General features: G+C 53.6%; 6 protein-coding genes across 6 annotated transcripts; 3 read left to right on the top strand and 3 right to left on the bottom strand.

Moving 5' to 3' along the window:
* Positions 1-205: 205 nt before the first annotated feature.
* PODANS_1_2720 (uncharacterized protein) lies at positions 206-7,615 on the top strand (the record flags this gene model as incomplete). Its single annotated transcript, XM_001912433.1, has 1 exon — positions 206-7,615. One exon carries the CDS (start codon positions 206-208, stop codon positions 7,613-7,615), a length of 7,410 nt encoding a protein of 2,469 aa, XP_001912468.1.
* Positions 7,616-8,550: 935 nt separating this feature from the next.
* On the bottom strand, positions 8,551-11,771 carry PODANS_1_2730 (uncharacterized protein; the record flags this gene model as incomplete). The annotated part of the gene is made up of 2 exons (XM_001912434.1): positions 8,551-11,535; positions 11,604-11,771. The coding sequence occupies 2 exons, from the start codon at positions 11,769-11,771 to the stop codon at positions 8,551-8,553; spliced, it is 3,153 nt and encodes a 1,050-aa protein (XP_001912469.1).
* An 840-nt stretch (positions 11,772-12,611) lies between these two features.
* Positions 12,612-14,366, bottom strand: PODANS_1_2740 (uncharacterized protein; the record flags this gene model as incomplete). The annotated part of the gene is made up of 1 exon (XM_001912435.1): positions 12,612-14,366. One exon carries the CDS (start codon positions 14,364-14,366, stop codon positions 12,612-12,614), a length of 1,755 nt encoding a protein of 584 aa, XP_001912470.1.
* A 701-nt stretch (positions 14,367-15,067) lies between these two features.
* PODANS_1_2750 (uncharacterized protein) lies at positions 15,068-16,732 on the top strand (the record flags this gene model as incomplete). Its single annotated transcript, XM_001912436.1, has 1 exon — positions 15,068-16,732. One exon carries the CDS (start codon positions 15,068-15,070, stop codon positions 16,730-16,732), a length of 1,665 nt encoding a protein of 554 aa, XP_001912471.1.
* A 958-nt stretch (positions 16,733-17,690) lies between these two features.
* Positions 17,691-19,986, top strand: PODANS_1_2760 (uncharacterized protein; the record flags this gene model as incomplete). Its single annotated transcript, XM_001912437.1, has 2 exons — positions 17,691-19,213; positions 19,329-19,986. The coding sequence occupies 2 exons, from the start codon at positions 17,691-17,693 to the stop codon at positions 19,984-19,986; spliced, it is 2,181 nt and encodes a 726-aa protein (XP_001912472.1).
* Positions 19,987-20,454: 468 nt separating this feature from the next.
* On the bottom strand, positions 20,455-22,197 carry PODANS_1_2770 (uncharacterized protein; the record flags this gene model as incomplete). Its single annotated transcript, XM_001912438.1, has 1 exon — positions 20,455-22,197. One exon carries the CDS (start codon positions 22,195-22,197, stop codon positions 20,455-20,457), a length of 1,743 nt encoding a protein of 580 aa, XP_001912473.1.
* Positions 22,198-22,892: the final 695 nt, after the last annotated feature.

Consider the following 22,892-nt stretch of genomic DNA (forward strand, 5'->3'; position numbering starts at 1 on the left):
GGCAAGGGTCTCGAATCAACACGGCCCACCTTCCATCATTTCCACCTTTAACCACCACTCAAAGCTGTTACGATTCAAAGCAATCCTCTTTATTTTGTTCCTATAGCAAACGCCATTGTATCGGGCTTTTCGAAGCATGCGATTTGTCTCGGGTCGGCCCAACCGTCCAGTTGTATCACCCTGACCAAAGCCCCTTATCAGTGTGATGGCCAGCCAGAATGGTCTTCGACCCCCCTCTCTAGCTCCGCCCGGCCCTACGTCTCCAACCGCCACCCGAAGTCGCCGCGGCTCTCTGGTTTCTCCTACTTTTTCTACGTATGCCGAAAGAGAACAGCTCTCACTCGCCCTCGACAAGATCCATACCTCAGCCAGTCAGTCGGATGTCCTCACCACATTCAATGATTTCGCACCTCCCCCAAGTAGCCTTCCGGCTTCGGAAAAGCAAGGAACTGCTGGCGAGATTGTACAGCAAGGGTTGAGCGGCTTATACAGCAGGATAAAGGAGGCTGTCAGTGGCGTAAGCAAGAATTCTGCTCAGGAGGTGGACGATGCCGACAGCCATGATGGGGCTTCCAGGAGAAGCTTGAACCTTGTGCCGAGGGGGGACGGTGGCATAACAAATGCAACCTTCAACTCTGCCGTCTCCTCTGATGCTGGGGTATCTGGCTTGTCTTCTTCAGGCTTGGCTACAGCAACAGCCGACTCTTCGTCACCGGCTGTACAATCATCCAAGGCCTCCTCCATAACGACGGCATCAACTTCAAAACACTTGCCTCCGGGTGCCCAGAACCTTCCAAAAATCTCCGTGGCTGCCACATCCACAAATACCCCTGCCATTCCGGTGGTATCAACGGGTTTCGCCGAAAGTGATACTGTCCGTGGTACAACGACCCGTGAAGAGTTGCCCAGTCGCGGATCAGGACGGGGCAGTATAAGTAGGCTAAGCGAAGTGGGAAACAGCACGCTCCTGACTGGGAATGGAAGTTTGGACAGCGTGGCGACCACTGACAGAATCATGGTTCCGGGGCGAACGAGGAGAGAAGATGCTCCGAGTCTTGATGGCAGCGCAGATGCTCCCCGTAGCCCGATACAAACGACGGCGGAGGCTCGTTCGTCATCCCTTAGCAGGGCCACCCCACCTGACACGATGAGACGGCCAGCAGTGATTGACCGGATCACCTTTACAAAGGGCAGTAACCATTCAAGGTCATCTTCCATGGAGCCCGGGACTGCTGAAGCTAGCCCTATCAGCACCTCAGCTCACAGCACGGTGTACCACGATTCCTTTAGACATAACGAGAGACCCCAGAGACTTCAGTCAGGTGTCATGAGGATACCCGGGACGACTGCCAACGAGGGTGCCCCTGAAATGGTTAATGCGAGGTTGGAGCGAATGCGAAAGCAGGTCCTAAGTAAGGAGTTTTGGATGGCCGACGAGACTTGCAAAGAGTGCTTTTTGTGTGGGACTCCTTTCACTGCCTTCCGAAGAAAACACCATTGTCGGACATGCGGGTGCATTTTTGATTCCAAGTGCACGTCCAACATCTCTGGAGCAAAGTTCGGCGTCCAGGGCTCTCTGAGAGTTTGCAAGACGTGTCTCAATGTTATCAATCGTCGGTACGACAGTGGTTCAGATGATTCAGCAGACGAATCCTATCTCCCAGCTATCTTTCGAGCCAACCAGCCAAAGTCCGTGCCCACAGCTCTCAAACAAAAAGAAGGCGACGAGGCAAGCATCATGGAAAGAACCGAGCAGGCCGACCACACCCGAAGTGCGACCACACCCATGATGGCAATTCCAGCAACCAGGCGTGTCGGGGACAGCAATAGGAATTCTGCCATTTTAGAAATCGACATGCCTCAGCTGAGTCGGCCAAGCTCATCGCGGTCGCTCAAGTCATTGTCAACTAGTCGTCCACAATCATCGGGCCATCGCAGGCACCACTCCAAGCACAATTTCTTGACTAGGCTCAAGGGGGCTCCTGATGAGAGGGCGCCGTTTCGCAAACCAGCCGGGGACGACCCGGGAACCAAGTCAAACGCCAATGCCTTTCATGCCGACAACATTATCGACCCGGAGCTGGCCGACTACATGTCTGATGAGTCGAGTGAGGACGAGCAACAAATGGGCAGCATTTTTGCCACCATGAACAGCAGCGACTTCCAACCCGCCAGCCTTGACCCCGATCGATCAAGTTTCGGCACTTATCTGGGAGCAGGCAGGAAACACCGGTTCCGTCATGGCGAGAAGAATACCAGCGGTCTCAGCTATACCAGCCGCGGTTTTGATGAGGGTGTCGGCGGTGCTGGCGGTAGCAGCGGAGGTGGTTTGCAGAATTTATCGATCCATGCACGACCACCCCGAAGGAGGAATATGAGCATCGCAAGCATCAGCGCCCATCATTTGCGATCACCACGACCCAAGTCAGCCATCATCAAAGGCAACTCTGCCTCGACCGACGCCCTGTCTATCTTTGAGAGCGGCGTTGAAAATTCAGGGTCAAAGCGGAATGATGCAACACGCGAGGGCAAGCTTCCCGAGGAGGGTCTCAACCCGGCGAGCCTGCAGCATGTAAAGAAGCTCTTCCGGCAAATGCTGGATGATGCTGAGATTCCCAACCCGAGCAGCTGGGAGCGGGCTCTTATCCCTATTCTCGACAAATGTGCCGATGATGTCGACCCCGATATCCGCAACGGGGACGACATGGATATTCGGCATTGGGTCAAGCTCAAGAAGATCCCAGGGGGCAGGCCAAGTGACACAGCCTACGTTCACGGAGTTGTCTTTACCAAGAATCTTGCACTCAAGAGCATGCCCCGCAGGATCCGCAATCCCCGGGTCGTCGTCATCACCTTCCCACTCGAGTATCAGCGCCATCCAGAGCAGCACTTTATGAGTTTGCAGCCCGTTATTGAGCAAGAAAAGGAGTATCTGAGAATGGTCGTGAACCGGATTCTCTGCCTTGAACCGCATGTGCTGCTGGTGGAAAAGAGTGTTGCCGGAGTGGCTTTACAGTACCTGTCGGAAGCCAACGTCGCTGTTGCTTACAACGTCAAACCAACCGTTATTGAAGCTGTCTCGAGAATCGTCAACATGCCCGTTATTTCATCCATGGACATGCTTAGTCTTGGCGCTCGGGTGGGCACCTGCGAGAGTTTTGAGGTCAAGACATATGTCAATCATGGGATAAAGGGCAAGAAGAAGACGTACATATTTCTTTCAGGGTGTCCCAAGGACCGCGGCTGTACCATTGCCCTGCGTGGGGCTTCCACTCCGATACTGTCACGCATGAAGCGCATCACCGAGTTCATGGTCTATGTGGTCTACAACCTAAAGCTGGAATCATGCTTGATGCGCGACGAGTTTGTCCAGATCCCAACTGAGATAGAGTCTGTCTTGACTTCCACTCTCACGTCACGGCAACCCACCGACGACAGTCTTCTGATCTCTCCTGGGTGTGTCCCCGATCCCACCAGTCAGCGCCCTGCTATTTTGATTACATCACAAAGCACCGAGGGAGAGAAACTGGTGGAACAGGCTCGGGTCAATGAGGACTCTCCTGCCGAGCAGGAGCTGGCTGCAAACACAACCAGCACCGGGTCAGAGACTCAGCCGTCGGCGGATGCCGCTCAAAAACTCATATCATTACACGAGTCTCACTCGCATGTCCAAGTGCCAGAGGATGTACCAATGCCGACCTTTTACAGTGATATGGTGGCAAAGTACGAAACTCGAATCCTTTCAGCGTCGCCGTTTGTCAAGTTTACACAGCCCTACCTTCTCATGAAGGCGCGCGAGCAAGAAAGGCGGTTGGTCTACCTGCGCCGTCTTCGCGACCAAAACATTGTCGAAGATCCCGAAGAGAGCGAGAAGCCCCGACCACTACGGTTCCAGCTCATCAAGCCAGAGATGGTGCACGAGATTGGCCAAAAAGCCCCTCGAAAAGTAATGGAGGTCCTGCATGCAGTCCATGATGTCGAGTATGACAAGGCTCTGCACAACTACCAGACGCAATCCAGACAATGGGAAACATATATCCAGGACAGTCTCGATCTCTTCGATCCCTATTCTCATCAGAACATCGTAGTGCTCTATTCGGTCACTTGCACAGAAACCAAGATACCGTGCGTGGAGCCTGGCCTCGTCGCCATCGAGTTCTATAATGAGCATCCTGATGCCAACGGCAACATGGATCAAGATTGCACCCTGGGCCAGTACATCGAGGACATTTGCGAAGGCTCTGATATGGTGTGTCACGCCAACGGCTGTGATAGAAAGATGCTTGATCATCACCGCACCTATGTCCATGACAACGCTCGTATCACCATCATTCTTGAGAACTCGCCGGCTTGGCCCGAAAACTTTCCGGAGAAACCCCAAGAGTCTGAGGGCGACAAGGATGGGACCGGCATATGCATGTGGAATTACTGCAAAGAGTGCAACAAGCATTTCGGTCTCATGCCCATGTCTGTCAGCACCTGGAAGTATTCTTTTGGCAAATACCTGGAGCTCTCGTTCTGGAGCAGATGCGTCCGCTCGAGCCTGCAGAATGAGTGCCCCCATGACCACCAAAAGGACCACGTTCGGTTCTTCTACTACCTGTATCGCGACATTGCTGTGAGAATTCACTACGACCCCATCGATCTGTTCGAGATCATTGTGCCACGGCCAAGGATCACATGGAAGGTGGATCACGATTTGCGGCTCAAGAATGATATCTTCACCAAGGCCGAGGAGCGTTGGGTTCGGTTCATGACTTCGGTCCGGGCTCGACTCAAGAGCATTCGAATTGACAGTGTGCTTCCGGAGAAAGCGGAAGCCTGCACAGCAGAGATCGAGAGGCTGACCAAGAAGGCCCACGAAGATCAGGCAGAGTTGGTCCGGAGTCTCCAGGAGACATACATGAGCTCCAAGTACTACGAAGTCATTCCCTTCAACATTGTTATCCGCGGAATGCTGGAGAAGGTGACGGATTGGGATGCAGCATTCACCAAATTCGAAGCCGACTTCCTTTCCGACAAGGATGTCCGACAACTGACCATCATTCAACTCAAGAAGATGTTCACAGACAATGAGTCAAAAGAGTCCCTTCCGAGTACTGACGGCACCACGTCTGTTGGCTCGGAATCCGAGGAAAAATCTACTCCCACTGCGTCCCAGCCCAGTAGTTCGGAGTTTGAAGAAAAGCCCACACAGAATGCCGAGGGTGAGAGCCGGACACCGGAAACCCCTGTATCGCCGACCTCGAGACTAGTCGCAACTGCAACGGAAGAAGCAGCTGCCAGCCAAGCTGATGAGCTTCTCGAGAGGGTCGAGCCTTTGGACCTCGCGACGCCTACTTCACCGACGTTGGTGAAGAGTATCCTAACCGGTTCGGAGCTTGCCCCCGATGTCACCAAGCAGTCGCCATCTCCACCAAGTGAGGAGATACCAGCAGCAACGCCTGAAGCAAATTCTCTGATGCCGCCTCCGGCAACTCCTGCTGCACCGGCTGCGTCTCCCCAGCCTGCAGAGCCTCAACATATGTCATTGACAGAAAAGGTCGAGCAGCTACGTCGCGAACAGCGTGCCGCATCAACTGATGCGACCGGCACAGGCTTTGTTGGTGAAGGTGGTGCAGAATCATCACGACCTACAGGAGACCGTGCTATCTCGAGAAAGACAGGTCAAGCGGTATCACCCCCAATGGTTCGCGCTTTATCCCAGCCGGTAGGGGCACTTCCCAGGACACAGTCTACTATCGGAAAGCTATTGAAGGAGCAAAAGGCGCAGGATGCGGCTTCCGAGGGACAGAAGGCCGTGCCTGAGAAAGCGGAGAAGAAGTTCACTGATCGCATTGGACTCGGGGCTCTGAAGAATCGAAAGGCCCCGCCGTCGGCAATTCCGCGTTATGTTCATAAGAGGGAATCCAAGGTGTCGACGCTTGCGCGCCATTTTGAGCAACTAAGCCGTGAGTTTGAAAAGGAGCGGATGCGGGATCGCAAGCAACGGGCAGCAAAGATGCAGTCTACGAGAGCCTTCCTTCCACGTACGTCCACCAAGACTATAGTCGAAGTCTACAAGGACGTGGACCAAGCCGTCAAAGAGCCTGGCCCCGACGAGGAGCAGCACATGGAGAAGCATCACAGCAATAGGAAACATGATGACTCTTCTCAGCCAGCTGCTGATACCACGCCGGAAGACTCACAGAACAAGGCGTCTGAACCAAGCTCGCCACTTGCACCACCCTCTGGGCCACTTACCCAAGAGGAAACCCGAAACGAAGCAGATGGCGATGATGCTCGACACGAAGATCATGCGGGATCTGATGATGAGGGTGCAGGCAGCGACGCGGATGCTTCCACCATCACGTTCGACGAGTTCATGCCTGACGCTAAAGAGATTGCCAGCTCTCTCGAACCCGGTGATGAGATCCCAGAAGAGCTCCCAAGACATCAGAAGAAGAGTCTGATGACCATGTTGACTAATTTCTGGGCTGAACGTTCGGCTAGCAATTGGACACCACTGGAGTATCCCATCAACGCGACAGATCACATCTTCTTTGATTCGGATGTCATTGTGAGGGAGGATGAGCCCAGCTCGTTGTTGGCTTTTGCTCTCAACTCTGAAGATTACAAGACAAAGCTTGCCGAGATTCGTCAGCGGTGGGAGATGTCCAACCAGCGAGAAACAGATGAAAGCAGTGACGGCCTTGAAATGAAGCAGCAGCCATCTACAGGTCTGTCCAAGGCCGAGCTGGAAAACAGTCTACTGCGGTCTACCGGTACGCATCTCAAGTACCAGTTCGCAGAGGGCTCAGCAAAGATGATGTGCAAGATTTTCTTTGCCGAACAATTCGACGCCCTCCGTCGCAAAGTCGGTGCTGCTGACCGCTTCGCCGAGTCTCTGTCTCGCTGCCTCAAGTGGGATTCCAAAGGCGGCAAGACAAAGTCTGTCTTTCTCAAGACGCTCGACGACCGGTTTGTCCTCAAGGGTCTGTCGCCTGTCGAGACGTCTTCGTTCCTCAAGTTCGCCCCGGACTACTTTGACCTGATGGCGCATGCCCTCTTCCACGATCTACCTTCTGTCATTGCAAAGATGCTCGGCTTCTTCCAGATCATCATCCGCAACCCCGTCACCAACACGGAAATCAAGCTCGACCTGCTCGTCATGGAGAATCTGTTTTATGACCGGTCACCGACAAGAACGTTTGACCTCAAGGGGTCGATGCGCAACCGGAGGATCCAGTCGACGGGGGAACAAAACGAGGTGTTGCTAGACGAGAACATGGTGGAGTACATTTATGAATCTCCCCTATTTGCCCGGGAGCATTCAAAGAGGTTGTTGAAGACGTCGGTTTTTAATGATACGCTGTTTTTGGCGAGGATGGGCGTGATGGATTACAGCCTGATGGTGGCGGTGGATGAGGTGAAGAAGGAGCTGGTGGTGGGGATTATTGACTGCATCCGGACGTATACGTGGGACAAGCAGCTGGAGAGCTGGATCAAGAATAGGGGTTTTGCGGGCGGGGGGAGGAACAGGCCGACGGTGACGAGCCCGAAGGAGTATAAGAGTCGGTTTAGGGAGGCTATGGCCAGGTATTTCGAACTCCGCATTGAGTTTGGAAAGATGTGATGCTGACGTGATAATGTGATAGGTATATCCTACAAGCTCCCAACTGCTGGCACACGTTTGGGAATCATTTGCCGCCTAATACGCCTGCTACGCCGAGGACGAGGTTTGAGGCGGATGTTTGAGGGGGTTTCATTTGCTTTGTTTTGTTTTGTTTTGTTTTTGTTTTGTTGTGCTATAACGGGAGGATTATTAGTGGTGAGATATCTGGTGGGAGTTGTCTTGTTGTTTTGGCACACACGAAGTGGAATCATAGCATGGAATTATTTGGAATTTTTTTTGGCTGCATAGCACGGGCGGTGGTGGCGGCAGCGGGTAAACGATTTTTTTTTGATGGTCATATATATATAGGTACTGCATTCTGTCTTTTTTTTTTTTTCGTTTGTTTGGCAGTTGGGGAGGGTGCGTGGGGGTTTATGTCATGCATAGCGAGCGGGTGGTTGTGGTAGTCAGGGGGTAAATTGAAGAGAATACATGTACACTCAGGCAATGCTTTCTATATGTCAAGGTGAACCAGTGGGAGGAAATGAGAGGTTTACACTTATTCCACTACTAAATAATATTTTTACCTTTGAAGTCGATGTGTAAACACCAACAACACTGAACAAGTCTATACAATTATCATTGCATTTTGTTAGCTCTTGATATAGTTATTTTCCTCCTTCTTTTTTAGCCTCTCCTAAAACCAACCTCGAAGCCAGCCAGCCAGCCCTCTTTCATCGCTTGCTTCTCCTCCCCTTTAGGTAACTCCTGCTACTAACCCCCCCCCCCCCCTCTCCTTTGCAGCTCAAACACTACACAACAAAGTCATTAAGAAATAGTCCGTTTTGTGCCTCCCCTCTTCCATTAACACGGACTAATCTCACGAAACCTCAAATCGACAATTCACTTTTTTCTGGAATATTCCCCCCCAACCTGTTTTGATCTCCCTTCCCCCCCTATTTCGGCCCAGCAACTCCCCCCTGACTCAACCTCTGAAACCCCATCAACACCTCCCGATCAACATTAACCGCCCACTGCTGCTCAAACACCCTCTCTCCACCCAGCCTCTGCACCAAATCCTGCAACCTCACCTTGACAAACCCGTACGTCGCCACCGAGTGCACCGGGTCCTTGTGCGCAAACGTCCTCTCGTGAATATCCAGCGGAGTATCATACTCAAAGCTCGGCATCTCCCCCCAGACGAGGCTATCCTGCGGCCCCTCGGCCCCCCCTTGTTGCTCGGCAGTATCATCCGCCAGTTCCGTCACGATGTGCGTCCACATGGACAGATAATCCTGCAGCTTCCCCAACACGAGCTCCTGCACCGGCGAGGGCAGTTCCACCAGTCTTGTCAGGGCCAGGCAAGAGAGCTTCTCACGTTCGACATCGCCCATGGTGTCAAAGTTGGCGAACCACTGGGTCATCAACCAGGAGAGAACGGTATCGATCGGTCCGCCGTTTGTGAACCGCGACAACAGGTTGATAAACACTATCGGGTCGGCGACGCACACCCGGGCAAAGAGGGCGTAATAGTCCGATTCTTTGAGTGTGCTGATTTTGGAGGGTTTCCGGTTGGGCCCAGTGGTCTGGGAGGATTCCCAGGCGCTGTGGAGGCCTTCGAGCATTGTGTGGACAAGGCCAGTCTCAAGAAGGTCTTGGACAATAACTGTTACTCCTTGAGACCCGCCGAATTCTTCAGAGAACCGGATCATGAGTTCGATCGACTTGGCGCCGAGCTGAGCTTGGTCGAGGCTGTTGGCGTCGACGGTTTTGGCGAGGGCCGCGAGGGCAGGGCGGCGGAGGGCGTCGCTGAGGAGGTCTTGTGGTGCGAGAGAGATGTACGATTTCACAATCTCGAGGCACTGGTTCGAGACGGCGGAGTCGTATTCTAGGAGGGGGAGGGCCAGCTGGACCATCTGGGTGAGCTCAGGATTCAGTGGTGGGACGCTCTGCATCAGCAATGACCTCCAGAGCTCCACCGACTCTTCAATAAGGTGAAGATGCAGTGGCGAGTCGGGGTTCATCGCCTCTGCCAGGAGTGGCAGGATCAGTGGTTGATATCGCTGCGAGTCGGCCCGCATCGACATGACGAGAGCTGTCATGATGGCAAGCACCGACTGCTTGATCATGTACTCTTCACTTCCGACCGACTCCCACAACTTGGGGAGTGTCATCATGATGGTATCTCCAAACTGCGAGACATGTTCCTCCATCCTGCTGACGATCAACCTGATCGTGTCCAAAACCGCCAGTTTTGTCTCGTCGCTCTCTACCGTTGAGAGCAAGCCGATCAAAAGCTCGAAGAAATCCGGCGCATATTGCAGGAAGGGTTCAGACTTGAACTCAAAGTCATCGGCGATATACTTGAACTGACGCGCAGCCGTAATGCGCACCACCTCATCATTGTGATCGTCAGCTGGGTTCAGCAAGTGGCGATAGATCTCAAACACCACTTTTCTGTTCGCTTCGGAAATCTTGATGGTGATCCACTGGCTTAGCAAAATAGCAATCCGCCGGCGGAGCAGCTTGGCCATCGTGTCCTGTACCTGAGCATCCTTGACGAGCGTTGTGGTCAGGAAGCGATCAAAGTCAAAGTTGTGGTGTACAACGGCAGCAGCACACCCAAGAGCACAGTAAGCGGCCTCTTTCGTGACAATGTCCATGTCGACTTTGGTGGCGAGCTCACAATAGCTGAGAAGCGGCTGACCCAACTCCCTATAGTGTGTCAACAGGTCTATCAGCAACCTCTCAGCGCATGGGCGGATAGCCCACTCGTAGGCCTGGCCCTCTGTGCGTTCCTGAGCTTCCCATTCCTCCGGGCTCTCTTCCCAGGCATCGAGATCTGACTTGCGGAAGATAAACAGCTTGCTGATGATCACCTGAACAATATCCAGAAGCAAGTCCCTGTTCAGCAATTCGACCTTGATAACGTGAATTGCTTGTGTTTCCAGCTCCTTCATTTCTGGGGTCTGGAACTTGAACGTCTGAGCCGGTCGGTAGGCGATCCCAATACAACTCCTCAGCAACAAGAGTCCCTTGAGAGCCAACTTTTCCGCCAACGGCCCCTCGTGCTTGGTATTCCCTGTTGTGCTCTCTGTCTGCTTGATCCCACCAGACTTCTCAAACACCTGCGAGAAGTCCTTCACAAGATTCCAATAGGCTCTAACTAACGGAATCGAGTTTGGAAGAATCGGGAAGCTGCAGGGATGCAAATTCGCCATATCGATGTGTAGTTTGGTAAACTGGATGAGATGCTTGCCGACGAGATCTTGGTACGGTATCGGGATCCACGATTCGTGACTGACACCGTGGAGGAATTGATCGAACTGTGTCTGTGATAGAGACCACAGCCCCTGAACCATGCTGTCCTTGTGCGGCTCCTTGTATCCAACTGTGACCAACCGCCTCAAGATCTTGAGTGCTATCAAGCTGTTTTGCATGGCATAGTCGGCGTCATCTTCGTCTCCCCGTCCTTTCATGAGGAACTCCTGCCAATAAGCCGTCTTCTCGGTGTAAATCTCTCCCAGAAGCTGGACCAGGTCCGGTGTGACCTTCTGAAGAGCGGTCTGTGACCTCGCCAACCGCGCCGTGCTGAGCTCTTTGACTATCCGGAGCATAACCAACAGGGCACCGCCGAGGTGCATGGGGTTCCCACCCCGGGCCGTTCGGGTAACGTTGATGATATTGGCGATGGCATCGGGCCAGCTATCGGGGTAATCTATCCTCACGATCTTGGCGGTAACCAGGGCGTTGTGCAGTGCGAGCTGTCTGTCCTCCTCGTCCACCGAACCTTGCAGAAGCCGAGAGCGTATGAGCTCTTTTTGTGGTGGTGGAATGGCATGTTTCGCTCTGGGTCGCCAATACTTGTCGATGCCGTTTTTGAGCACGATGATGGCGAGCCATCGAACCTCTCTTCGTAGTGACTTGTCGAGGAATATGGTCTGTTGTCAAACAAGTCCGTCAGCAACTGCAGTAGATATGTGAGGAACAGCAAGTTCCCTCCACCTACCTGAAGAGTAACATAGTAGTCGGGATGCGACTCCCAAGCCTGTATCTGCTGGCCAGCAGACTGTCTCTGGGCTTGGTCGGTGGAGATGGATGCAGCTTCGAGGGTTCTGCAGAGCTCGACGGGTGTGAAGGGCGTAGCTTCGCCCGGGACTTCGATCGCGAAACTCATCGTTCTTCTGGTCTGCTCGATCGTTGGTATGTTTTGCGATTTTGGAATCGAAGAGAACCGTTCAAGGTGCCTGGGCAGGTCGAAGCTTGGTGGGGGTGAACAGCCTAAAGATAGGTAGCGGGGCATAAAATCAAGTGGAGCTGTTCCGACAGGGGGGTCCTTCAACGTCGTCACGGCAGACAGGGGTATTTTTGTTCATAAACTTTTTAATGACAATCAAAGCTTCGAAATCAGTCGAAAAGATTAGACAACTCTATCAACCATCCTTCAATGCCCATCTCAGTGATCTTTGGTTTTGTTTCTCTGCCACTGCTTATCACTCAGAACCCCAAAATGACTGGATACCAAACACGGCCTCCATTCGGCTGACACGAACACCAAATGCTGCTTGTTTATTATTTGTCCTTCCTTCCCTCCCCCCTCATTGATACCACACCATCACCCCCCCCCCCCTTTACTCCCTCGACTGGACGGTCAGACCCAAGAAGTAGCACAAGAAACAAAGCTGTGAGAGCGTTCCACCAAGCCGATCGGCCATTGCCGAAAGTATCATGCTCTCGAAGTCTTCTTTCTCCCAGTCTGAGACAGAGAGAAAAGAGAAACAGGACCCGACCCGACAGACAGCTGCCTGCCGAGACCACCACACACGACAGATGTACGTTTATTTGTCACACAATGCAATCCCCGCAAAAGATCCCTCGTCCTCATAAAACTTCCTGCGCCCAGTTCCATCCATGTTGAAGCGGTACACCGCTCCACCCCTGTATCGTGTGTGTTATCAAAGCGGTCAGCTTGCTGAACGGCCAGTGAGGTCATGAGAGAATGGGAGAGAAGGTTGACTCACAAGTCTGTAGCGTATATGTGTCGATTCTTCCTGTCAAGAGTGATGCCGATAGCCTCGTGCAGGTTTCTGGCTAGGATCTTGTGGTCGGTATACTGGCCATCAGGGCCCCTTTCAGCCCTGTTCAAGCTGTTGCCGCGAGGAAGCTCCCCTCTGTCAGTCCAGTACATGAACTTGCCTTCCTCATCGATCTCGATATCGATAGGCTCCGGCAGGCCCCGGAACAGACATTCGATGTCGGTCCTCGTAGAAGCATCATGCCCAGGAGGTGTATGTATGTTCGCCCTGAAAATGCGCCCCTTGGATCCCTTGGACGGACCCTTTTGCGTCCAGTAAAACTTCCCTTCCAATGGGGCAAGCCCGAGGCCCACGCACCACTTCGTCTGGTCGTCAAAGCCGGTCGCCCAGTCCCCGTTGCGGATGAGGACTTCCAGTCCAGAGCCATCAATGTTACATCGGAAGACGCGCATGCCTTCGCGGTCGGAAAAGTACATCTTGGAGCAGTCGTCGTCAACAGCAATCTGCTTGGGCGTGTGTACCGTGCCGGAGGGGATGATGACCTTGATGTCGCTACCGTCCAAGTTGCACGACATGATGCTGCCGTCGTTTTTGTTAGGCACACCCATGTTGCCCCAGATAATCTTACCTTCTGATGGGCAGAGAGCGATCCCGTCTGGCATGGGCTGGTGGTCCACTATGGTGCGGAGAGGGGTTTGGCCATCCGCGCTGCCCACGAGGATACGGCCACGTTGGTACACCTCCTCTGGCGCGTTGTTGAGGCCAAGGTCGAGGATGTACAAGGTCGGAGCGTGCAGGTTGTCGTAGGGGGTTTGCTGTTGGCCAGCAGTCTTGGTGGTATAACCTGGTGGGTACAGACCGCCCTTGCTGCACTTGGCCCCGAGCCTGCCCTCCTGGATGTACTTTTGGAGGAAGGCTATGACGCCTGGGTCGTGGAGATTACGCTCCTGGATGTAGTGCTGCTCGATGAGTGACACAGTGTCCAAGCCTACTGAGTCCATCAGCTCGCATGGGGGAACACCGGTCTTGACAAACATCTCATTCCACACCATGTCGAGCTCTGCTGGTGAGGCTACCCCCTCGGATAGCACCATCAAACATTCTCGCTTGATAGCGGCCCAGACGCGGTTGAGAAGAAAGCCCGTAGACTCTCGGTGTGCCATGACTGGAAGCATGCCAGACCGTTTGAGGTGCTCTTCGAGAAAAGGAAAAATGTCCTCGTGCGTTGATCCGCTGGTCATGAGCTCGACAACGCGTATGTCGGGCGGGATGTAGTAATGCATATTCAGCATGCGCTTGGCCGTGTCAGGCTTCACTTTGGCCGCAATCTCCCGCGACTTGTAGGACGACGAGTTGGTTCCCAGTATCGTATCGGGTCGGACAACCTTTTCGAGGTCGGCAAAGGCGTTCATCTTTAGGTCGAGCTTCTCAGGCACGCATTCGATAACCAGCCACGAGTCCTCCACGGCAGGCTTCAGGTCCTGGAAACCATGAACGGAAATCTTGTCGGGGCTGACGGTGGGCTTGTACCTCCACATCTCGTTTTTGATGTACTGTAGAGCTCCATTGGTTTGCTGCGTGTCGGGATCGCGAATGTTGACCTTGTATCCGGCAGAGGCCCAGCAGGCTCCTATCCGGCGGCCTAGCACACCAGCTCCCAGGATGCCGACAGATCTGTTGATCGCCGTGGGGAGTTTCCACTTCGTCATGGTGGCCTCTTCAGTATCGGTTTCCATGAACCCACCACCAGCAAAGAGAAGATAAGAAGTTGTATGTATTGACCGTGAAGATGATCTGGACAGCACAGCTCAAGACATCTCCCAAACCCCTTTTCTCCCACCTAGCTTACCAGTTCTGGTCCAAACTCTAACATACCTATTTTCAACGGAGACCATCCCGGTGCTCTTCCAGGTCATACTGGTATGCTATGCAGCTGCATTGCTCGGCCATTGCGTCAGCAACGGAGCAGAACATTGGTACAGACCGAGTCATGGGTGAAAAGGGGTAGCATTACGGCTGAATAGATGGCTGGTGTTTGATTGTTACATAATCTCACTCATTCCCAGAAAAGTCAAGAGGATGAATAGATGTCAAGAGGTGAAGTTGAAGCTGGACATCGAACCCTGGAAATCAACATTGAATCCATACCCCCTTGCAAGGATCCCCACAGTGTGATTCGCGGGGAAGGACGAAAACAAGTGGGCCGTGCCGCAACGCGCCAAGCCCGCATCCCTGAACCGTTCCGTCAGCTGCAACAGCTGCTGTCCGGATTCCAACCTCGGCTCTCTGAGTGCATCGACCGACCGCCCGGACCGACAGAAGCCATTCATTATCATGGGCGCATAGGGGGAAATGTGAAAGGAGCACCTTACGATATGCGTTTCCACCCAATAAACAAACGCCCATCTTCACTCAGCCTCGTTCAAACACCAATGCGATGAGCGATTCCAAGCCCCCCAAAGACAGCAGCAGCCCCAGCGCAGCGGTCCCGGATGTCGCTGCTGCTGCTGCATCATCAACACCAACACCAGCACCAGTGGCAATAACACCCCCTTCCAACCCCCAATCAGCCCACTCCTTCGCCCAAGCCCAGCAACGCCTCATTGCCCGCCGACAAACCCGCGATGCTCAAGAAGCAGCCCGAGTAGCAGCCCAACAATCTGAATCCCAACTCCGCGCACGCATCGCCGCCTCCCAATCCCCTCTCCTCCGACGGCTCGGCGCGTCGACACTTTCACTGTGGGATACCATCTCCAGCCGGGAGGGCACTCGCCCAGCCTTCCGCGTCGGCCAAGTAGACGCCGAACTCCTCGATGAGGAACTGGTCGAGCTGATGAAAGGACAAGTAGGGGAGGCGGTTCGGTACTACGGTGGTGGGGGAGGAGGAGACAACAATATCAAACATGAGTGGGACGCCGAGATATCGCTTGCCCTGAGGGCCGTGATATTCAAGCTTACCATTTGGGATCATGACGCGACGTATGGTGCTGCGCTGCAGAATTTGAAATACACAGACGCCAGACACACGGGGAGTGTCTTGGTGCCGCCGAGCAAGTGGCAGAAGGGGTTGTATGGGTTGATGACGGTGGGAGGGAGGTACATGTGGTCAAAGTGGGAGAACTGGCTTAGGGAGCAGGATGGTGGTTATGATGAGCCGAGCCCGACGGTGCAGCGGCTCTCGAGCATGACGGACAGACTGTCGACGCTTCACGCCGCCGCTTCGTTTGCGTCGTTCTTAGTCTTCTTGTTACAAGGCCGCTACAGGACGCTTTTGGACCGGGTACTGCGCATGAGGCTCGCTCCGCCTACCAGCCAGGTTAGCCGCGAGGTGTCGTTTGAGTATCTCAACCGCCAGCTGGTGTGGCACGCCTTCACCGAGTTTTTGCTGTTCGTGCTGCCGCTGGTGGGAATCAACCGCTGGAGGCGCTGGCTGGCACGGACGTGGCGGAAAACCAAAAAGATTATGAGCACAACAGGTGGTGAAGGCGCCGAGGAGAAGAAGGGTGAATTTGCCTTCTTGCCAGAACGGACATGCGCCATCTGCTACCAGGATCAGAACCAGGCAACAAACGAGAACGAGCTCATGGCTGCGGCTACTTCCAAGACTGGTGTGGTCGGATCGGCGCAGACTGATGTCACGAACCCTTACGAAACCATCCCATGTGGATGCGTCTACTGCTTTGTATGCTTGGCGACAAGAATCGAAAGGGAGGAAGGGGAAGGTTGGAACTGCTTGCGGTGCGGCGAGCTCGTCAAGGAGTGCAAGCCATGGAGTGGAGATGTGTTGGAGCACGAGTCAAAATCACCAGCTCAGAAGACGGTTGTGTTTGCAGATGATGTCAAGGATGCCTCCGACGATGAGCAGGAGAACTCGCAGGTCTTGGTCCAGCAAGAGGATGACGATGAATACCCAGAAGAGGAAGGTGAAGAGGGGGGGGAGGAGGAGGAGGAGGAGGAAGAGGGAAGTAGAAGTCTGGAAGACCTTCGGACAGAGTCAGCTAGCGAAGAATCCTCAGAACAGGAGGCTGACTCTGAGGGTGACGAATCGGAAGACTATGAGGCGGAGGAGGAAGAGTTAGGAGCGGATCTTGATGAGGACTAGTATTGTAGTAAGCATAGCGTGTGTGTTGTAAATAATGATGATACCTTAAGTATGCAAGTGCTAAGTTGTGAACATGATAGATCAAAAACGTTTGCGGTGGAGGAAAGAAGAAGAAAAAAGTATGGTTACCAAAAAGAATCGAATCTGGGTGTCCAGAGGTTTCCAAAGATTAGAATGGGAGCATTGTAGGCCAACTCACGGTCACATCCGGTAAAAGGCAGGAAATGAGTGCGTTGCTGAGCTGGCCTGCTCCGACAATCACCGCTAGAAAGTGGGCTTATAACCCAACTGATGCTTTGCTGGCCGTGCTTTCCTTTCCTTGAGACGTGGTGCCCTCACCGACAACCGTTGACCTCATCATCAGCAGTGGCTTTCTCCACACGACTCGACCCCCACAGCAGTTGGGGAATCCCCGCAATTGGTGCAGCATTGCCTGCCCGGAAGCGAGGAAACAGGGGGTCTGCGGTAGATAACAAGCATCCCTGCCACATCTGGGCCGCGATAAGCACCACCACAGCCAACAGCCAGCGACCCAGGATTGGACCCCGAATCTCGCGTGACACAGGGCCAAAATCAACCAACAATTCATATGTAAAACAACAGAGGGCTGTGGTGACGGCATTCTATGGCCAAAAATACAATCCTCCAAGGTGCTACCACTCGACGCGGGCGCGCTCGTTTTTCTGTTTCTAGACACCAAAAACGCTGCGACATCGCAAATCTGCACCCAAGAAACCCCAATAAGTGGATTCTGAACAACTCATAGGCCTAACCAACCACCCACTTTACGCGCTTGTTGCGCTTCCAGTCCCTCTCCTCGACAGTTCACGATACTAATCATCAGTCTTTGCAACGAATACGACATGCCTCTGTTATGACTGTGTCAGCGTCTATACCAGCAACAAAAATAGACTCCAAAAACTTTATTATTTCACCAACACCAAAAACCACCAAGTAGATGGGAATATCCTCCAGCAAACCCCCACCACCACCACCCCCAGGCGGAGGTATAAGCGGGGCAAACTGGCACAACAGCAACCACTACCACTACAACAACTACCAAAGTAATAGTAATACCCCCTGCGACGACAACAACAACAACCGGCGATTGCTCAGACCAAAACGACCCCGAGTAAAATCCGGGTCTTCCCTCCCAACCTCCCAAACACCAGTGGCCCAGCCCACTATGCCCTCCTTCTTCTCCTTCGAGCAAGGATCCGAACGCACCCAAAACGTCCGCTTCTTCAACGGCGAATCCTCCCCTCTCCTCGGCCGGTTCCGCGCTGTTCCTCGACCAAACACCACCTTTGGCGGCCCTCATAGGACGAACACGGGCGGTAGCATCAGTAGTATTGGTAGCGGTCCGACAGGTGGGAGGGCGAGGCACTACCACCCGCCACGAGGAGGAGCGCAGGCTGGGATAATAAATGAGCCCGGGTGGAGGGGCAGTGTTCATGTGGGCTATGGGGCTATCGTAGCTGCTGAGGCCGAGGCGGAGGAGGAGGCCGGGGACGGGGATGATGAGGCGGAGAGTGACTCGGATGATTCCCAGGGCCCGGGGTGGAGGAGGATGGGGAAGGGGACCAGGAGGTTGAGGAGGGTGATGAGACGGATGAGGGATACGTGGGTTGATCCCAAGGCGGGAATGGTGAGGAGGCTGGTGGACGTTTGGTGGAGCAGATGGGCTGTGCTGGTGGTGCTACCTGCTAGTTTGGCTGTGGCATGGTGCGCGATACCATTCCCGCAGTACCCCCTCCCGTGGGACGACGACGACAACTCTGGAGTACCTGGGCAGGCCCCTAGCGGGAAGGTACCCGGTCACGGAGCAGCAAGGGTGCAGGTCAACTTTTGGTTCTTTTTGTTTGTCTACTACAGCTTCTACAACCTGACGGCCTTGATTTGGATCACCAAGGTTTTCAACATTTACAGCCTCAACTGGTGGCCGCAGTCTCTCGGCTTTCCTGTCACTGTCTCCGCCATCGCCATCCTGTCGCTTGCGGCGCCGCTACCGCTCTACCTGGTTCCTGAGGCGAGATGGCTGACGGCGCACAACACGGTGTGGATCTCGTGGACATTCTGCATCATGGCCATGCCCGTCGCCATCGCCTTTTTCATTCTCTTGACCAACGAGCGCCATCTTGGCCTCCGCCATTCTTTGTCAGAGACTCAACGCATCTTCACCTCATCCTGGTGGACGGGCGAGCGTGAAGACACCATTTCCAGGAGAGAAAGACGTCAGCGCGCTGCCCTGGACCCAAGCGCATTCGATCCTAACGCTGATCCTTCGCAAATCGGGTACAACGACGCTCGATACCAGCCCCGAGCGCGCAGGATAAGACGGCGGTGGTTACCGGCCAGCTTTGTCAGATTTGTCTGGTTCTGTCTCGCGTTGTTGATCGGCTTGCTGGCCTATGTTATTGGAGAGGCCTATGCCGAGATTTACCTCCGGACGCTGCCGCATAACAACTTGGAGACGATTGTGTATGTGTATGGCTGGATCTCGACCGTTCACCTGCTCGACGGGTTGACGGGGTGGATTTTGGGCGGGCAGGAGGGGGAGAGGGTGGGGAGTTACCCCCTGAGTTGGATTTTCAAGCTGTAAGTTTTTTGTTGCGCTCCATCCAATTTTTTTTTTTTTTTGGTTGCGTGATACGGATATTTTTTTCTTTTTGGCTGTAAAAAGATACTTTATGCTCACGTACCAAACCTACGTCCGCGCCCTATACGCCCGCCTCCGCGATCCCAAACAGTTCATGTACCTCCAGATCCTGTCATCAACCAGCCTCATCGTCGTGACCCCCATTCTGATGTCCCGCTCAGTCCACTGGGTGTTCTCCATCCTCGGACTAAACGGGCAGTCGTATGGCTCCTACCAAAAGATTTGCATACGCAACGTCTTCATCCGCTTCATGGCCGAGAACGCGTCCATGCTCGCCTTTTTGGGGAGCGTGGTGGTGTTGCACTTTGGGGCGAACAAGGATGTGTACCCGTACTTTTCGTTTGACGGCGTGGACGAGACGGAGCAGTACACGTTTAACCTGACGTTCAAGGCGTCGAGCATCACTTGGGCGTGCGAGCTGGCGGCGAGCTTTGTCGTGGCGGGGCTGATCAGGTTGATTTATGGGGTTAGTGTGGTGGTGGAGGGGAAGCTGGACTTTGCGGTTTGGCCGGAGCTGTTGCCGACGGCGGTGGCGGTGACGCTGCATGTGCTGCAGAATATGTTGTTTTCGATCGTGAGGTTGCAGTTTAGATGAGGGTGTGGGAGAAGGTGGGTTGGTTTATGAAAGTATGTGGATATGGCAAGAGTAATTTTGTACACGGATGAGTAAAAGAGTGTATGAACGGGTTGACGGTATGGGTTTGTTTATAAAGGGGGAGGGAACTTTGGCTTGTTTTTTTCCGTGCATGGTTTGCATGATACCCCCCACTTTTCTTTTTTACTTTTTTCTTTTTAGTTCTCTCGTTTTTGAGCATTTTCAAACAGAGTTAGAGCGCAAGTTATTCATGGAGAGTATGAATAGTCATGAGGAGTATATATGAGAGATATGAGTTATGTATATATGACGAGCTAAGAATACTTTTTTCTTGCGATTTGGTGATTTCTACGCTAATGAATACTCTGTTGGTATAACACGGAGAGCCTGCTCCTTGTTCTTTACAGTGTGCTGAAAAATATTGAACAAAAGAATTGAAGAAAAAACAACCCGACCACAGAATAATGTCTAGGCACCTCTAACCTTCTTCTTCTTTGACCCCCGCGGACTGTCCTGGGCACTTCCCAGCGAGGCCGTCCGTTTCGAGCCTGCAGTCGCACCTCGAGTGCTCCCTCTCCCACGAGCGGCACCCCCTCTACCAGGCCGGGAAGAGCTAGGGAGCTCGGGTGTGAGAAACTGCGGACTGTTTGAGCCCCCAACTGGTGTCGTACGCTTTGGCCCTTCCTCCTCCGTAGGCGTTTGAACAAACAGCGGTAGTGGTGGTGGAACCTGAGGCTCGTCCATAGGAGGCGTCTGGCTCCTCCGCCTTGAACTCTCCCCCGCATTGGCAGCATGACGAACAGCCTTGTGGCTCCTCATCCGGGATATCAAGCCCCGCATGTTGGCGACATATGTCGTCGGAGCCCCATGACGGCCGAGCAACTCCATGATACCCTCCAGCTCCTCAATGAACTGGCTCTGGTCGACGAGAAGCTCAAGGGCGCTGTAGACAAAGCCCCTGTCGTGGTTTCCAACCAGACGCATAAAAAGATTTCGATCGTCCGGTGTGTCGCCGCCGTGCGAGTCGACGTTTCGGCTGACGACTGCCTTTAGGATGCTCACCAGCGAGCGGGCTGCCGAGGCTCGGGCTGGTTCAGACAATGGATCCGATCCGCGAGAGACGAGCAGCTCGATTTTGCGGACACAGTGTTGGACCTGCGTAGCTGCCCAGTGGACATCGCGTGGACCTTCGACAGTCTTTTCTTTTTGAGAACGAACCGAGGTGGCGGGTGTATTTTGGAGAGAGGAGGAGTAGGTTTCGAGCTCGGAAAGAATTCGGGATACCCGCCGTTCCATGGCCCGGAAAGGCTCAACGGCTGGACCCGATGACTCCAACTCTGTCCGAACCCACTCAGAAAGCGAATGCGAGGACAAAAGGAGAGAAAAAAGGGTGGCCTCGAGGTCGCCACGACGTATTGGTGACGTGTAGTGTGAAGTCCCAAGATCTGGTCTGTAGGTGTCAAGCTCTTGGGATTGCACACCAGCTAGTGCCGCAACCATCTCGCGAGCCTCTTGTATTCGTGAACGCGATGGATCTGAGGTGTCGTTGTCTGGGTCAAAGGTATCACAATGAAGGTCGTCGGCAAGAATGTCGAGGCGGATGCGAGAGATCTGGTCGAAAGGATCTTGAAGTTGCTCAGGATACCCATACTCGGTGAGAGTAAGGCTGGCTTCAAGGTCGTGGTCGAAGAGGGCTTGTTTCGATATCCTGTCAAACAACCAGATAAGGTGTTTGCAGGGTTTTTGGTTCCGGTATCTGGCGTCGGGGCACTCGCAGCGAGGTGTTGAGTACGTCTTGCTGTTTTTTGAGCCAATTCGAATAGAGCATGGTACCGTTTCCTGCATCTGGAATGCGTAGAAGAAGCCACCCTCGGCGTCATCTTCCTCTTTTATGCCGCACAACTCTAGAGATATCTGTGGTGGTCCCGGTGTCGAGACCTGATGGTATAGTCCTCGAACCATCTGCTGGGTTTTGTGCGGTAGTTGTGAGATATCATATCTGAAACCACTCGGTGATGATATCACACCTCGGTCGCTGTCATCATCATCTTCCTCCTCGTCCTCCTCCCACTCATTTGTGTCGTCATGTCGTTCGGATCCGGACATGGAGGGGTTAGTCCTCGGTGATTGAGTCGGAAATCTGGCCTGTGCCATTGTTGGTGTACCTTCAAGAGAAAGCATGCTCATGCCCGTAGTGGGGGAGATGGACATTGAAAGCAGTCAAGCTAAGAAAGAAAGGCAGAACACGGAGTGATGATGTGTGTCAAACCGGGCCAGAAACATCAGAGCAGCGTGTGATGTCACAGCAACCGGGAAGGAACTTCTTTATGTGATTGGCAAAGGGGCTGAGGTAGTAGCGTCGACGACGATAGTCATGGTGATGAAGAGCCCATACATGCGGCCCAGTGCTGCGCTGGGATTTGACTGTGGACCGGATCGACAGACGCACAAAAGGATAGGACAGGCCGCCAGCGAGATAATGACAAGATAGCCGCGAGGACAGAAAGGGGAAGGCCAACTAGGTCTCGGGAGGGGAGGGCAGGACACTTCTTTTCATGGACACCGAGCCCCGAGCCGAATGCTTGTTGGAAGTGAGTCGTCCATGGTCATAGATCCAAGGAATGTAACTTGTCCCAGCATTCTCGGGTCGGGCCCCTATTTGCAGCAACTCGCATGTACCCGTCATTGCTAACCCCCATGGAGGCGGGGATGTAAATCGCACCAGGCAGCCTTCCCTGCTAGCCGAAGGCCAGAGTACGAGCGAGACACAAAGAATACGGGACTGTTGGAAGCAAAAGCCAAGTGATTGCTTAGCATCGCTGCGGCTTAGATTTCGCTAGAAAACTGATGAAACCTCAAGATCGGGTGAAGCTATATTCGGGAAGGAGTCTGACGGATTCCATCTC

The sequence above is a fragment of the Podospora anserina genome, chromosome 1 (assembly GCF_000226545.1).
Source record: "Podospora anserina S mat+ genomic DNA chromosome 1, supercontig 1".
NCBI classification, from domain to species: domain Eukaryota; kingdom Fungi; phylum Ascomycota; class Sordariomycetes; order Sordariales; family Podosporaceae; genus Podospora; species Podospora anserina.